At 37.6% G+C, this 15,916-nt stretch overlaps 1 protein-coding gene across 3 annotated transcripts in view; it reads right to left on the bottom strand.

Annotated features, from left to right (window-relative positions):
• Positions 1–15,916, bottom strand: part of RASA3 (RAS p21 protein activator 3) — a 152,102-nt gene that overhangs the window by 20,726 nt on the left and 115,460 nt on the right. For all 3 annotated transcript variants that reach the window (XR_014026323.1, XM_081326879.1, XM_081326880.1), the window contains 4 exons: positions 6,625–6,704; positions 3,659–3,763; positions 3,192–3,348; positions 1,449–1,597 (listed from right to left, as the gene is read on the bottom strand). Coding sequence is in view for 2 of the 3 variants with exons in the window: in XM_081326879.1 (XP_081183005.1) it covers positions 1,449–1,597; positions 3,192–3,348; positions 3,659–3,763; positions 6,625–6,704 (491 nt within the window). In the remaining variant the exon portion in view is untranslated. The remainder of the gene's footprint in view (positions 1–1,448; positions 1,598–3,191; positions 3,349–3,658; positions 3,764–6,624; positions 6,705–15,916) is intronic.

Here is a 15,916-nt window from a genome sequence, read left to right as displayed (position 1 = left end):
ATAAAAAATCCATAAAGGAATAGCTCCTTTGCCAGGCTTTTAATCATTTCCTTATTTTGGTACAGGCAGTCCACAACTTACCACTATTCATTTAGAGACCATTCAAAATTGCAATGGCACTGAAAAATGTGACTTACAATTATACCTCACACTTATGAGGTTGAGTCAGCCTTCCACCCTTCCAATATTGGTAAAATGAGGACCCAGATTGTTGGGAGCAATGTGCTGACTCTGTAAACCACTTAGAGAGGGGGCTGTAAAGCACTGTGAAGTGCTATAATAAGTCTAAGTGCTATTGCTATTATGACGGTTGCAGCATTTCCAGTCACATTTACAAGAGCTGCAGAGTCCTGGAGTCACGTGATCTCCATTTGCCATCTTCCCAGCTGACTTCCAACAAGCAAGGTCAATGGGGAAAACTGGATTTGCTTAATAGCCACATGATTTATTTAACTGCAGTGATTCACTGAACAACCTTCACAAAAATACCATAAAATTCTGGTCCCAATTCTGATTGTAAGTCTAGGATTGCCTGCATTCATTAGGTTTTTAATCAGCTGTATCATGTTTTAAAAATTTATTAGCAATTGTAAGTGCTGATTTGAATAGAAAGGCAGAGAAAATTTTAAATGAATTAATAAATAAACTAGAACAGATGTTCTTCTGTTAAGCCTGGTCAGCAAAGCCCAGGATTCTTCTAGAAAAGCAGGCAATTGAACAGGGTAATTATTTTAGTGCAGTAGCTACCTATAAGCTGATAAGTCTATAATTCATAGTGTTAAGAATGAATCTGTAGGGAAGTAAATGTAGAAGATAAATGAGTATCCAGGCTTCATATCTGGCTGCAAAACAAAGAAATACTCAGTACTGCAGCTTGGTACAATCCGTCTCTACCAGATTTGCATTTTCTCCTTAATCCATGGATATTGTATCTGGTATCAGAATTTCTCCTTATAATAAACACATGAAGCAAGTTACAAGGTATTTAATGAAACAGGATATATCCTACTATTCTTCTGTGTGCTCTTTTAGCTACATTTTAGGGGGAAATAGTTGCCAGGGTATCTTAAGGCTACCAATCTCCTTGTAAAACTATTCTGCCGAGTGGTGAAAATAGCATAAGGATTTTAGCTATGAAGCTTTAGGGCAAAATATTGGCCCTGCTTTCTTTTTTTAAAAAACAACAACAACAATCCTCATCTTTATACCATTCATCAGCCCAAATGTTCATATGATGCAATTCTGTTCCTGTCTTTATTGCCAGACTAACATAAATCTGTATTAACCAAAATTACAACTTTTTGATGCTGAAAATGCTTGCGATGGAATCCTTATCGAAAGTGAATTTGGAAAATCAAAGGCCCATTTGTCCTTATGCATGACTTTCCAGAAAATCGTCATTTGCTGCTGAGTACCTCTTTTTACAATGAATGCAGTATTGTACTTACTGAGTTCTTTTTATTTCTGCATTTGCAATTGCACTAATGAAAGGCACAATTTTGCCGCAGTGGAGGAAGAGTCGAACCAGAGGTATGGCTGCCTCCTGTTTTTCTCTGCAGACTTCACCCAGTATATGGGCAGTTGATGCTGAAACAGGCTAAACAGAGAAAACCAAAAACTTTTAAATGGAGGCTTCCCTGAAAGAGTGTTTGAACAAACTCCTGACAAATTCTTAAGAGCAGTGTCCATTTACATAGAAACCTATGACACAATGTATCGAGCTCTAATTATATATATATGTGCATATCTATCATATTTCTTTCATTAAATGTCAGCTTTTAGTTAACTGGAATTACGAAAGGAAACTTGTATTTTGGGCAGTTATCAATTTAAGATATGCTATCTATAACTACATTTTCTCCTTATTTTATCCCAGTTTGTGTTTATGAGATGAAGACTTTGCCTTGGTTGATACGCTGTATTAAGCCATAATGCACAAATTAACATTATGTGTAAACCAAACAACTATTGCTTTTTCAATAAAATTTGGTAAAAATAAATGTTTAATGGAATAGGTTATCCCAGTTTCTGATTTTATTTAATCAAAGTTGCTACAATATGTCAATATGAGGTTTACACTGCATTTCTCCCGTGAAGAAAGGAAATTAATATTTCATGAAAGAAAGCTGAGAGTTAGAAGAGATTTGACAAAGGTTTAGAGATCACGGGGACAGGTCACTCAAAATATTACAGGAGAAACCTGGCTCATTAAGAAGAATACAAAGGAAGCATTGACCCTTGACCACCTGAAGAAATGACCAAATCACAAGTTCACAAGAAGCTATGCAGGGCAACTTCTCAAAGAACAGCAAGAATGCTAAACAGAATAGAGAAAAGGCTATTTGACTGTTAAATTTAAAATCTAGTTTCTGATACAGAAATATAACTCTGCCTAGCAGGCCACATGTAACTTGTATGTTATACAGGGTTGCACTAAGTTAATTTTTCTCAAACTTTCTGTAATTGTCAACCACTACATTAATGTTCAGGAAAATGTGGAGACTGCCCATTGAAAACACCTCCTCCTAATGATTTTTCTCCAATTGGAATTATGTTTTTTGACAAATAAGTTAATGACCATAGTTGTGTTTGGATATCCTTTTATATCCTTTTAATTTTTCTAAAGATTTTTCAGCTATCATTTTTTTTTACTGCAATGAAATACTTCATGCAGGATATCAGCAGCCTATTGATGAGCCAATGGATCAACTATTGGAGAAAGTTGGGGAGATGATTGTTTTCCCACAGTTTACAGAGGGAATACAGAAGCAGATAGAATACCCAAAGTGAAATACTATCAGGAAACGGAAAATAGGAAGTGATCAGATGTTCCCCTTCTAGGCCCTACTCAAGGAATAACTGCAGTGCAGAGATAAAATCACTAGTTTCTCATTGCTAGTAAGTAGAGGAATCCAGAGATTAAAGTGGAACCACTGAAGTCTTTTTCTCTTATTCCAATGATCCTGGTCAAGACTGTTGCTTCTCACAGTCACATTATATTGGGGACACAATCATCATAAATAAGATTATTCCCTGCACATTTGCTCCAGAGGAGGCAGAAAATGCATATTTCAGCATCTGACTTCTAATTTGTTAATTAGTAAGGAGCCCATGTTTGCAGAAAGCTTTACATCCGACGGTTTATTGTAAAATGATAAATATTTATAAGAAGTTAAGAATGGAAAAATTACCTCAACATCTGCAGATTTTAATAAGAGGTCTCTAAGGGGGTTGTAATGCTCTGGAAGAAAGACATGGTCTTCTGTGTAAACCACATTTAACCGCAAAGAACCTAGGTCATCAGGTTTCAATGTTTTGTTGCCATTAACTCTAGGCTGCAGAAAATACCTAACAAAGGAGAGAAACATAAAACAGCTTCTAAAACTATATATAGATTGTATTGCATAGGCCTTTCTTCCCAGTATTATGAAAGAGTCTATAAATCTTTCTTCATGTCTTTTCGTTTTTAGGTGGCTAAACACATTGTGGTTGTGATGACATGTATTTCTACATAAAACTGGATTGGATAGGTAGGAGAAGGATTTTTTTTTAAAAAAAAACAGATAAGAAATCAATTGTGACAGGGAACAAAATTGTTCTGAAACAAGTTATAAAGAAATACAAATAAAAACTAAAATGGTTTAATAAAATAGAGTACCATGCTTCATAACAGCTGGACTGTCGAAGAAATTTGAGTGGCAGCCTCAACTCTCCCAGAAATTCATCTCCAAACTTCAAGTTGCTTGCATTCCAAAGATCAACTCTGTAACAGAATAAAAGACAGAATGAGGGACAGAAGAACAAACTCTTTTTCTTTCTCTTTAATACTTTCATTTCCATCCTCTCCAAACAAATACAAACCAAAAATTACCTAATTAACCAACTAACCAACTCCAAGTCAAAAGAGGATGTTTTTTAAAGCACAAGCTGAAGCAAACAGAAGAGTACTGCTATGTTAACCGATAACTCATTTTTAGGCTGACACAGTAAAAAGACTTGAAGCTGTTTTTCTATCAACTGAGAAGATCAGTAAAGAAATAATAATCTGATTTCAGCATGTGATAAACATATAGAAATGGATTAATGTAATCCCTGTTCACAACACAATGTTTTGGCTATGTATTTGTTCCCATTTCTTCCTGCTGTTTAAATCTACATGTTTAGGTTGTAGGATCATAATGTTTGTAGCAATAAGTTCATATTAAATTGATGTGACATACTAGTGAGCTTTGAAAGGAGGGCCATCCTGTTTTCAAAGTATCCAAATATAGCATTGCTCAACTGATAATCTTGAAGCTGGTCTAGTGTTACTTACAGTAAGCTTATAGGAGGGTTAGGTTTAGAGTTAGACAAACCTTTTGAACTACCATCATCTTTGCTGTAACAAAACACTCACCAGTCCTATTCATGCAAAAAGAAAATAAAGCGCTAATGCCCTCTGTCTATATTTTTCTGTACATGGTGTTTGCTCGAATTTCATTGTTTGGAAAAAAAATTTAAGAGCTTGCTATGAGTCAAAGGAACTTTGATTAAAAAGAAACCTTTTAAAAAGGCACTGAAATCCTTACAAAATTTCTTCTCAGCCTCTTTGTCATCATTTTTCTGTTATACTTAAAAGTTTCTGTAAATTGCTAAGGTGAAATTATACTGTCAGTAATCAGGCAACTTCCCCAATAGCTCTGACTGAGGTTAAATATTATAAGAGGGAATGGATTAGATGTGGTAAGTTCTAAATGCGTACAGGAAAAGAGAATAATTACTGGCATTAGGAGATGGAAGGTGGTATATAAGAAGCAATCTTCAAAATACAAATTCTGAATTATTTCAAATAAACTGGAACAGAGCCAGAAACAAATTCAACTCCACCAACAGACAGTACTATAAAAACTGAGGGGAAACAGTTTCAAAGTGGAACAAACTACTGGTGTAGAAATGCCCTAACTGTCCAAGGAGGAAAAGCAAAGGTAGCAAATAAAAAGGCACCGCTACTTCCATTCATTGCTGATTTTATCAATAATGCAGGACAAACAAAAAGGAGGATATCTTTAAAAAGTCTTAATAGGGAACTTACCTTGTATCTTATACTATCAACAACTTCCAACTTAAAGAGCCTTGGTGGAGCAGTGGGCTAATGCCTCCTTAAGTAACATCAGCTGCCTGCAATTAGTGCAGGTTCGCATCCCACCAGGCTCAAGGTTGACTCAGCCTTCCATCCTTCCGAGGTAGGTAAAATGAGGACCCAGATTGTTGGGGGCAATAAGCTGACTTTGTAATAATGCCGCTTGGGGGGGGCGAAAGCCCTAATAAGCAGGCATATACATAGAATGAAGGCTATTGCTAAGCACATTGATTTGTGCTTAGATTGTAAGCCGCCCTGAGTCTTCGGAGAAGGGCGGGATATAAATGGGATTTTTAAAAAAATCAGTATAAAGATGGCCTTTGGGTTATGACTACAATTCAGCAATAAATTAAAGTTACAACAGTGCTGAAGGAGAGGAACTTACAACTGGTCCTTGGAATTCTGGCCTTCAGTGTCCCTGCAGTCATGTGATCACGATCCATGTGCTTAGTGCCCAGTTTGTGAATAAGTCTCAAAAAGTCATGATTTCCAACATTCCTTGATGTCTTCTCATAAGAAAAGTCAATGGGGAAGTTGTCAGGGAGTCAGACGTTGCTCCAGCTCCCATGGCTTTTTTTAATCCATCCACACTCCATAGTGCTGGCCTGCAGCACCCCTGTCCACCCTCCTGCACTACTTGTTGGCTTGCTTGCCTCTTCCTACTTAATGATCTGTGAAATCCAGTCCCAATTGTACAGACATTTTAAAGAAAACTGTATTGTCAGGTTAACTCTGGAAGCTCACTGAACTCTTATTTTGGAAAGTAAGTAAGATTTTGCATCTCAGAACTCTGTAACATTTAAGAATTTGTTGCTGAGTTCCATTTCTCTCCCCTCCCACCCTTTCCCTTCTGAGAGCACTTCCACATTCCTTGGCTCTCCAACATCACTAATGTGGGAACACATGGCCCAGAGTTGCTTTCAAACTGGCACAGAATTATAAGCTACCATGATGTCAAAATTATAATATGACATTATCATATCAATGAAGTTACAGTGTACTTGAGTCATGATATTTAAGTCATTTGTTATTATTTACCATGTGGATGCCCATGGTGCTACTAGCTCATTTTTCAAGGAAGAGGTACTTCATTTGCACACTGGGGATAATGGGATTCAACCCATCAAACCTTAAGTATCTTAAGTTCAGGAAAGTTTTCTTTAGCTTTTATATTCTCTTATTTCTAACAGCCTTGCATGTCACTTGATTTGACTTACATCGACATTATTTGGGAACTAGGATATGAATACTTTTTAAAAATCATTTCTGAACCTGCTCCTTATGAACATTGCTGAAAAAGATTTGGTACAGTTTTAAGAAACTTGGTAGAAAATAAAAAGTGTTTTCCTCTTTGCTTTTATTCCTTCTTTCAAACCCAGATATTTTTCTTGATAGATAAAAAATAAGGGGGAGTGAAGAAAGAAATCAGCTTTCAGTGTCAAAAGAATGTTTATGGTTGGTTAAAGAGCATTCAGATTTTTAAAAAGATGTATAAAGAATTTTACCTGATTTCCATCTTGTCAACTTCATCAGCATCTTCAATTTCAAAGTGAGATTTTTTGCTATAGCTGCTTGGCCTAGTAATCTAGTGCAAATAGGATTTAGTTTAATTGTATTAAACTCCAACCTCTTTAGATAATGCTTTTATAAGCATACATATTAAGTTGCATCACATTTTGTAGTGCAAGTTACCTATAACTGTTTTAATAAAGATATATTGCAAACCATTGAAATAGTCTGTATTTGTATACCACTGACTCAAATAAAATTATTATTATTATTATTATTATTTAAAATACTAAAAGGATCATTCCTATACTTGGCAAATGCGATTATTACACTTGTATTTGGTATTATTCACTTGCAAAATACTGCATATTTTTCAGAGTTTTAAAATATTGCAGAAAAAAATCAATTTCATTTAACAGAAAAATAAAGAGCTAGTTTTATTTAGAAATGAAACAAAAGCAAATTAAATGTTATTGCAGAGTATAATGCAACATCAGCAAATTAATTACAATTTTATTAGCTTTTATATAGCCATAATTCAAATGTGTTATTCTATTATACTCCGTTTGTGTGCCAAATATATTGGTCATTCACGCCTTTATTCTAAGACAACTTTTAATGATGACATAAATCAGAACATGACAATGTAAAATTTATGGTTCATGCCTGGTCGATCCATTCCATTTCTCTCTTGTTTTTAATAGGTAACATTGCAGGCAGGTCTCAGCAGGGTGATTTACAGAGGAGATCTTAATTGGAATATTCCTTCCCCACTAACTAATAATCTGTGCTCATTGGTTTTTTCTTAAGTCCAATGTATGTGATAGACCTTTCCGTCTCTTAGGACTAGTATTTGAAGACAGCAATGGGTATGACAGAGTATGGATGCCAGCCCTCCACACATTTATCAATTTTGCAGAATACTTTAATTCACCTTAACAATCACTGAGGTAGGACTGATGTAGCTCCATGCGCATCTACTTGTATTACAAATCCTGCTCTTGTATGTTAAATCCTATAGTCTAAATCCTTTTTTGTCTTAAATCAAAAATGACATATTTTCAAGTGGCCTGAGGTCAAAATTCTGAAGAACAATGGCAAAAGATATGAGCAGGAATCAAGGAAGCATGCAAGCAAAGCACCTAAGTTATTTGAAGGTAAAACAAATATTTCTCTTACACACTGGATAACATAATGACTGAGAATTCATTACAAGCAATTCCCCGCTGCCTTTCCCCCCAAAGATTTATGATTCATGGCAAATGAAATCTGGACCTATGGAGGTATGATTAAGATATCATAGGGAATATACATAAAATCAACTGATACTGTTTGTTAAAACAATAAGATCCTTTTATCTGATGTGACAATCTCTCTCGTGAACTTGATCAATTACTAATACTTGAACTTAAATCTTAACTTACAAATACCTTAGTAAAATTACAAATACTTAAGTTAAAAAACAAGTAATCAATATCCAAGTGAGAACAGGAGGAAATAAAGGAGCAAATCAACCAAAATTAGTGATTAGAAAGAAATTCAGAAACAAAGTCTTCTAGTGAAGTCATTCCTCCAAATTTTAGTTTCATTTTTAAGAATAAAGCAAGCTTTCTTGATTTTTCCCTCTTCTTCTCATCAATTTCCCTACCATTTTATAAGTTACAAGGGAAGGAAGGAAAACAGTGTTGGTAAATATATAACATTGTTTTCCACAATTAAGGCTACATTTTATTTCCCTTACCTAGTGGCTAGCTCCCCTTCATGGATTACTGCCTTGTCGTGGCGAAGGGGCTTGCGTAATTCAATGAAGCTATGAGCTATGCCGTGCAGGGCCACCCAAGACGGACAGGTCATAGCAGAGAGTTCTGACAAAACGTGATCCACTGGAGAAGGAAATGGCAACCCACTCCAGTATCTTTGCCATGAAAACCCTATGGACAGTACCAAAAGGCAAAACGATATGACGCTGAAAGATGAGCCCCTCAGGTCGGAAGGCGTCCAATATGCTACTGGGGAAGAGCAGAGGGCTAGTACTAGTAGCGCCAGAAAGAATGAAGCGACTGGGCCAAAGCCGAAAGGACGCTCAGCTGTGGATGTGTCTGGTGGTGAAAGGAAAGTCCGATTCTGTAAAGATTTTTTCTCCATAGGAACCTGGAATGTAAGATCCATGAATCAAGGAAAGCTGGACGTGGTCAAACAAGAGATGACAAGACTGAACATCGACATCTTAGGTATCAGCGAACTAAAATGGACAGGAATGGGTGAATTTAATTCAGATGACCATCAGGTATACTACTGCGGGCAAGAATCCCTCAGAAGAAATGGAGTAGCCTTCATAGTCAATAAAAGAGTAGGAAAATCAATACTGGGATACAATCCTCAAAATGACAGAATGATCTCAGTTCGAATCCAAGGCAAACCATTCAATATCACAGTAGTCCAAGCCTATGCCCCAACCACCAGTGCTGAAGAGGATGAAATTGACCGGTTCTATGAAGCCCTACAGCACCTTATAGAACTAACACCAAAAAATGATGTCCTTATCATCATGGGGGATTGGAATGCTAAAGTAGGAAGCCAAAAGATAACTGGAATAACAGGCAAGTTTGGCCTTGGAGTACAAAATGAAGCAGGGCACAGGCTGATAGAATTTTGTCAAGAGAATACGATGGTCATAGCAAACACTCTTTTCCAACAACCCAAGAGACGGCTCTACACATGGACATCACCAGACGGTCAACACAGAAATCAGATTGACTATATGCTCTGCAGCCAAAGATGGAGAAGCTCTATACAGTCAGTAAAAACAAGACCAGGAGCTGACTGTGGCTCAGACCATGAGCTTCTCCTTGCAAAGTTTAGGCTTAAACTGAAGAAAGTAGGGAAAAGCACTAGGCCACTCAGGTATGAATTAAATCATATCCCTGTTGAATATACAGTAGAGGTGACAAACAGATTTAAGGAATTAGATCTGATAGACAGAGTGCCTGAAGAACTATGGACAGAGGTTCGCGACATTGTACAACAGGTAGCAACCAAAACCATCCCAAATAAAAAGAAATGCAAGAAAGCAAAATGGCTGTCTGAGGAAGCTTTGCAAATAGCTGAGGAAAGGAGGGAAGTGAAAGGCAAGGGAGAAAAACATAGATATGCCCAATTGAATGCAGAATTCCAGAGAATAGCTAGAAGAAATAAGAATGCCTTCTTAAATGAACAGTGCAAAGAAATAGAAGAAAAAAATAGAATAGGGAGGACCAGAGATCTTTTCAAGAAAATTGGAGAGATGAAGGGAACGTTTAATGCAAAAATGGGCATGATAAAGGACCAAAATGGCAGGGACCTAACAGAGGCAGAAGAGATTAAGAAGAGGTGGCAAAATTACACAGAAGAACTATACAAGAATGAGCTTAACGTCCCAGATAATCACAATGAGGTGGTCACTGACCTCGAGCCAGACATCCTAGAATGTGAAGTGGGCCTTAGAAAAGCTGAGCAACAACAAAGCTAGTGGAGGTGACAGTATTCCAGCTGAGCTATTCAAAATCTTAAAAGACAGTGTAGTAAAAGTGCTACACTCAATTTGCCAGCAAATTTGGAAAACTCAACAGTGGCCACAGGATTGGAAAAGATCAGTTTACATTCCAATTCCAAAGAAAGGCAGTGCCAAAGAATGTTCAAACTATCGCACCATTGCACTCATTTCTCATGCTAGTAAAGTCATGCTTAAAATCCTACGAGCTAGACTTCAGCAGTATGTGGATCGAGAACTACCAGAAGTACAGGCAGGCTTTCGAAGAGGCAGAGGAACTAGAGATCAAATTGCCAACATACGCTGGATCATGGAGAAAGCTAGGGAGTTCCAGAAAAACATCTACTTCTGCTTCATTGACTATGCTAAAGCCTTTGATTGTGTGGATCATAACAAACTCTGGCAAGTTCTTAAAGAGATGGGAGTACCAGACCATCTTATTTGTCTCTTGAGAAACCTATATGCAGGTCAAGAAGCAACAGTGAGAACTGGACATGGAACCACTGATTGGTTCAAAACTGGGAAAGGAGTCCGGCAAGGCTGTATACTGTCGCCCTGCCTATTTAACTTATATGCAGAGCACATCATGAGAAAGGCAGGGCTAGATGAATCAAAAGTTGGAATTAAGATTGCCGGAAGAAATATCAACAACCTAAGATACGCAGATGATACCACTCTAATGGCAGAAAGTGAAGAAGAACTAAAGAGCCTCTTGTTGCTGGTGAAGAAGGAGAGTGCAAAACTTGGGTTGAAACTTAACATTAAGAAAACCAAGATCATGGCATCTGGCCCTCTCTATTCCTGGCAAATAGATGGGGAAGAAATGGAGGTAGTGACAGATTTTATTTTCCTGGGCTCCAAGATCACTGCAGATGGGGACTGTAGCCAAGAAATTAAAAGACGCTTGCTCCTTGGGAGGAAAGCCATGGCAAATCTAGACAGCACACTAAAAAGCAGAGACATCACCCTGTCAACAAAAGTGCATATAGTCAAGGCTATGGTCTTCCCAGTTGCAATGTATGGCAGTGAAAGTTGGACCATAAGAAAGGCTGAGCGCCAAAGAATTGAGGCCTTTGAACTATGGTGCTGGAGAAGACTCCTGCGAGTCCCTTGGACTGCAAGGCGATCAAACCGGTCAGTCCTAGAGGAGATCAATCCTGACTGCTCTTTAGAAGGCCAGATCCTGAAGCTAAAACTCAAATACTTTGGCCACCTAATGAGAAGGAAGGACTCACTGGAGAAGAGCCTAATGCTGGGAAAGATCGAGGGCAATAGAAGAAGGGGACGACAGAGAATGAGGTGGCTGGATGGAGTCACTGAAGCAGTAGGCGTGTGCTTAAATGGACTCCAGAAGATGGTAGAAGACAGGAAGGCCTGGAGGAATGTTGTCCATAGGGTCGCGATGGGTCGGACATGACTTCGCAGCTAACAACAACAAGTGGCTAGCTTTATAATAAATAAATACACCAAGCATTCATATTGGCAATGCAAACTTCAAGTACATATGGACACTTTTGTGCAGAAAGCAAAAGACCTATCTATAAACAGATACTGTGGAGGAGCGCTGCTTCACCTGCCAATGTCCTCTATATTCTAGCTAGCATAATATAGGAAAGTGGAACTTGCAAGAAAAGTGTTTGCCAATAGTAGAGGAATGTCCTGGGACTGGATATTTCTCGATTTCCCAGAGCTCTCAGTAAAAACTTTATTTTCTAGAAAGGCTTGAAAAGACACAGTCCCTTGGGAATGAAAATAACTTAGCTTCATCTACTACTAATTTATTATTATCCTTGCTATTCAGATAATAGGGCAATATGTTATATTTCTATGTCCAAGGGAAAACCGCTATCGGTGTGACAATACTCCAGACAAATTGTAGAGTTGAAGGCAGGAAAACCAACTGCCCTAAGCAACAACTGAAAGGCTTAGATACAAGATGAAATGAAGGGAGGAAATAAAGAAAGGGAAAAATTTAGTCTGGCATCCTTCACAGTAAAATACCCTGAAGGCTCAGTTGTATAGGCTGTCTTTAAAAGGCCTGGCTTTATTATTTTGGAGAAATGATGACAGAACTGAAGTCAGATGATGGGGCTTATGCTGATGCTTAATTAGCCCCCTTGGAAATCTGGCTCAGTCCTGCAGGAAGTAAAGGGCCCAAAGGAGTTCCAGTTTGAGACTCATCCCTCCTTCTGCAATTCTTCTACTATATGGCAGATGGCAGTTTAAGAAAAATAAATAAATAAGAACTCACATTATAATGACCGTGGCTTAGGTTAATCTGTGATTATGAGTCACTTTGAACTCATCATTTTGCGGGCATATCTAAAATGTAATAACCTTTAGAAGTGATTGCAGGAAGGCTACAAATATTTATTCAATACAGTTACAGACTGGGTAGTATAATACATGAATATAATATTCTACAATGGAACATACATATGTAGTCTGTGAAACAAAATGGGGTGAACATGTCCCCAAGACACCTTGTCTCATAGCCTTAAACTTTGAGGAAGGAGAAGCAAGTCCACCTCAGCATAATTTATATAAATACCCTTTTCCTCTGAAAACTGGTGTTGGATAAATTTTGCCAGACCTATCTGACCTTTCCCATCTAAGTCCAGATATTATTTTTTAAAATTTATCCTTGCTGTAATATTTCAATGCAGATAGATAGTCCTTGACTTAAGGACATTCTTTCAGTGACATGACAACGATAAATAGTCTTACCACCCATGCCCAAAGTTACAGCTGTTGCAACGCTCACATGGTCATGTGATCAAAATTTGGAAGCTTGGCAGCCCTGCCAAGCTTCCAAATTTTGATCACATGACCATGTGAGCGTTGCAACAGCTGTAACTTTGGGCATGGGTGGTAAGACTATTTACAACTGCTGCAACTACCACCACCCACCTATTTCCCCCCCATCTATGTAATTTTGACACCTGCAACTCTGCGGTCCATGCCCCAGTTCACCTTCATTGTCTTCTTGCTCGGCTGCTATCTAGGGCTGGCTTTGTGCTGTGAAAAACAGGGGAAAAGGCTGCTTCAGCCTGTTTTTCCCCTTTTTTTGCAGCACAAAGCCAGCCCAATAAGGTCCAGGAGTGTGGGGGGAAAAGGGTGTTTTGGCCCATTCTGGCCTCTTTAAGTTAATAAAGCTGGGGTTTGGCAAGCAGCCCCAGGGTCATGTACTGTTTGCCATCCTGCAAGGCAAGGTGCAGAGTGGTCAGAAGGGCAAAGGTGGAGGTGAGATAGTGGGTGAGGGTAACTGGATGCAGACCCTTATCTCGCTGAGGGTCAGGGACAGGAGGGATCAAGGTTAGAATGGATTTGGATTTGGGTACATCCTTGGTTAATGACTGTTAAAATTCATTTAATGATAACATGGGGATTACCAGAATTGCAGTCACTAAGCAATGCAGTCACGTGATGTCTCACTTTATGATCACATTCTAGTCCTAAATTGAGGATTACCTGTACTTCAAGGATGGAAAAGCAAAAGGATAGTGGAAAATAGTATTCAGACAGATTAAAAAGCAATGAAATATAACAGGTGTATGTGTTGTGTACATGTGAATATATACCTGCAGATTTTAATGCTTTAGAATACTTGAAACATTTATGTTCCTAAGAATTTGTAACAATTCCCTATCTGCTATATCAGCCATACCATTCACCTAAAGCCATGCCAATCAATCTCTATGAGGAAATAAAGAACTGTAGATTGTATTTTGCCTAAATGTGTTTTTCACATTTATTTTGGAGATAAATTGAAAAATAATATTGATTTTCTGAAAATCTCCACTTTGAATATATTCAGTGTATGAAAGTTGGTTTTGATATCCAGAAATGTCACCTTCCTTTCTTTAACCTCGAATATGCTTCAAGATGCTTTTCAAACACTTCAGAAGCAACAGCACATGTAAAACATGGGAGGGGACCAATTTACCTTTACTGAAATTATCTATAAATCTTTCACCTAACCCAACAAAGACAACAAAAGCTTTGAGGTTTGTTTGTTTTTTTAAATTTAACGAGGCCTTGACACGGAATGAGAGTACTCCACCCAGCAATAACCACAATATATCTCCTCCCATTACAAATTCAGAAACTTCTTCCCTAATCAGGTAGCATTATTACTACACATTTTAAAAATGTATTAGCAAACTGATTTAACTACATTTTAAAACTGAGTCAGCCAAAGAAAATTCTTTTCTGAATACAAAGCCAAATAAGCAGACATCTATAAGGTACATGCAGGTTCACATACAGTGCACGACAACAATGGAATTTAAACACCAAAACTAGAATCTTTAGTTATGTATTTAACTTAAATGTATCTTGGAATAAGAGTACAGTGACTCAGTGTGCATTTCCATATATGTTGCAATATTTTGTAAAATATCTCTACCACTTCTTATACAATTAATTTCACTTTCAAATCTTATGAAAGACACCATAAATTCAATTCAATTAGCACTTTAAAATTGGTTACACCTTCCACATTTTGTTAAAATGTTACCAGTTTGAGTCTTTGAAGAGGAAATATAGCCACTGATATACCTGCAGATTGGTTGTCCCAAAGGACATAGGGGTCTTAAAAGATTTGATGTACAGTATATGTGTCTTTCAATGTCCACAATTCATACATGTGCATACAATAGCCAATTAAAACTCAATTCACATGATAGCTGTGTCTGCTACCATGACATTTTTATCTTGCACTCTGCAAGTCCCCTATTACCCAACCATAGACATCTGTTTTTTCAGAGAGCTGCATGAAAATATACCATACAGGTTCGCTATATTCCAAAATATATTTTGACTTTTGTACTCCTCCATACAGCATAAGTATCACACAGATTCAGAGTGCGCTGTGTAGGATGAAAACAAAACCCAAGGTATTCTGGCTTAACTACAGTTTTCACATCCTGGTATTTTCCAGATACATTTTAAGCATTTTCATATCCTGGCCCTTTGCCATTCTGTACTCTATTAGTACTTTCTGCCAGTACTTTCTTGACCTGTTCTGCAAAATCTTCTTCCTTTTTAATTGCTGTCTGGCATTTTCAGGAAGTATTCCTGCACAACTGCTTCCTATTTTTCTCGTGTACATATTTCAAGACAAGTATTAACTTCTGAGTATGAGAGGAGTTGAGTATCCAGCCCTACTGAGAATATCTTGCTTCTTCAAGAAGTGTAGATAACACTTTCTTAGCACACACCTTAAACAAACTAATTCTGGCTCTGCTAGGACATCTTTGCTCCTTTTTTCTCACACATTTGATGTTGCATAAGAAACTTAAAATCTTGGCTGCACTTATAAATTAATTTTACAAGGGAAGGAAGAGCCCAACGTCACTATGGTGAAAAGTTTAATGATTCTTGGGAGGAGATGTATTGCTCTTTCAGAAACTGGGTAAAGTCATGTAAGGTTTACTGCATCTTTTTTCTCTAACAGTAGACTCTTTTCAATAATCTCATCCATGACTCCTTTTCCAGAAAGAGCATTTGCAAGATGGTTCCACTCTATGCTATGCTGAAAGTGACTAGAATTGGCCTCAGGACATTTTAAACTTGCTGTTTCTTCTGACCATAATTTATATCTTAGCAGCAGAATCTGGAATTACTTCTAGTCACAGAAAGAGGTAACAGAAAGAATAGAACAGACCAAACCCCTTGAGCTTCCAAGGGGTTTTACTGATCATATATTGTGTTCTTTTCAGTTTGTACCACCCAACTTTTCATGCTCAAAATGTTCT

Source organism: Vipera berus, assembly GCF_964194415.1.
Source record: "Vipera berus genome assembly, chromosome: 4".
NCBI classification, from domain to species: domain Eukaryota; kingdom Metazoa; phylum Chordata; class Lepidosauria; order Squamata; family Viperidae; genus Vipera; species Vipera berus.
The sequence above is the reverse complement of the archived record's forward strand: the minus strand, read 5'-3'. Positions and strand labels throughout refer to the sequence as shown.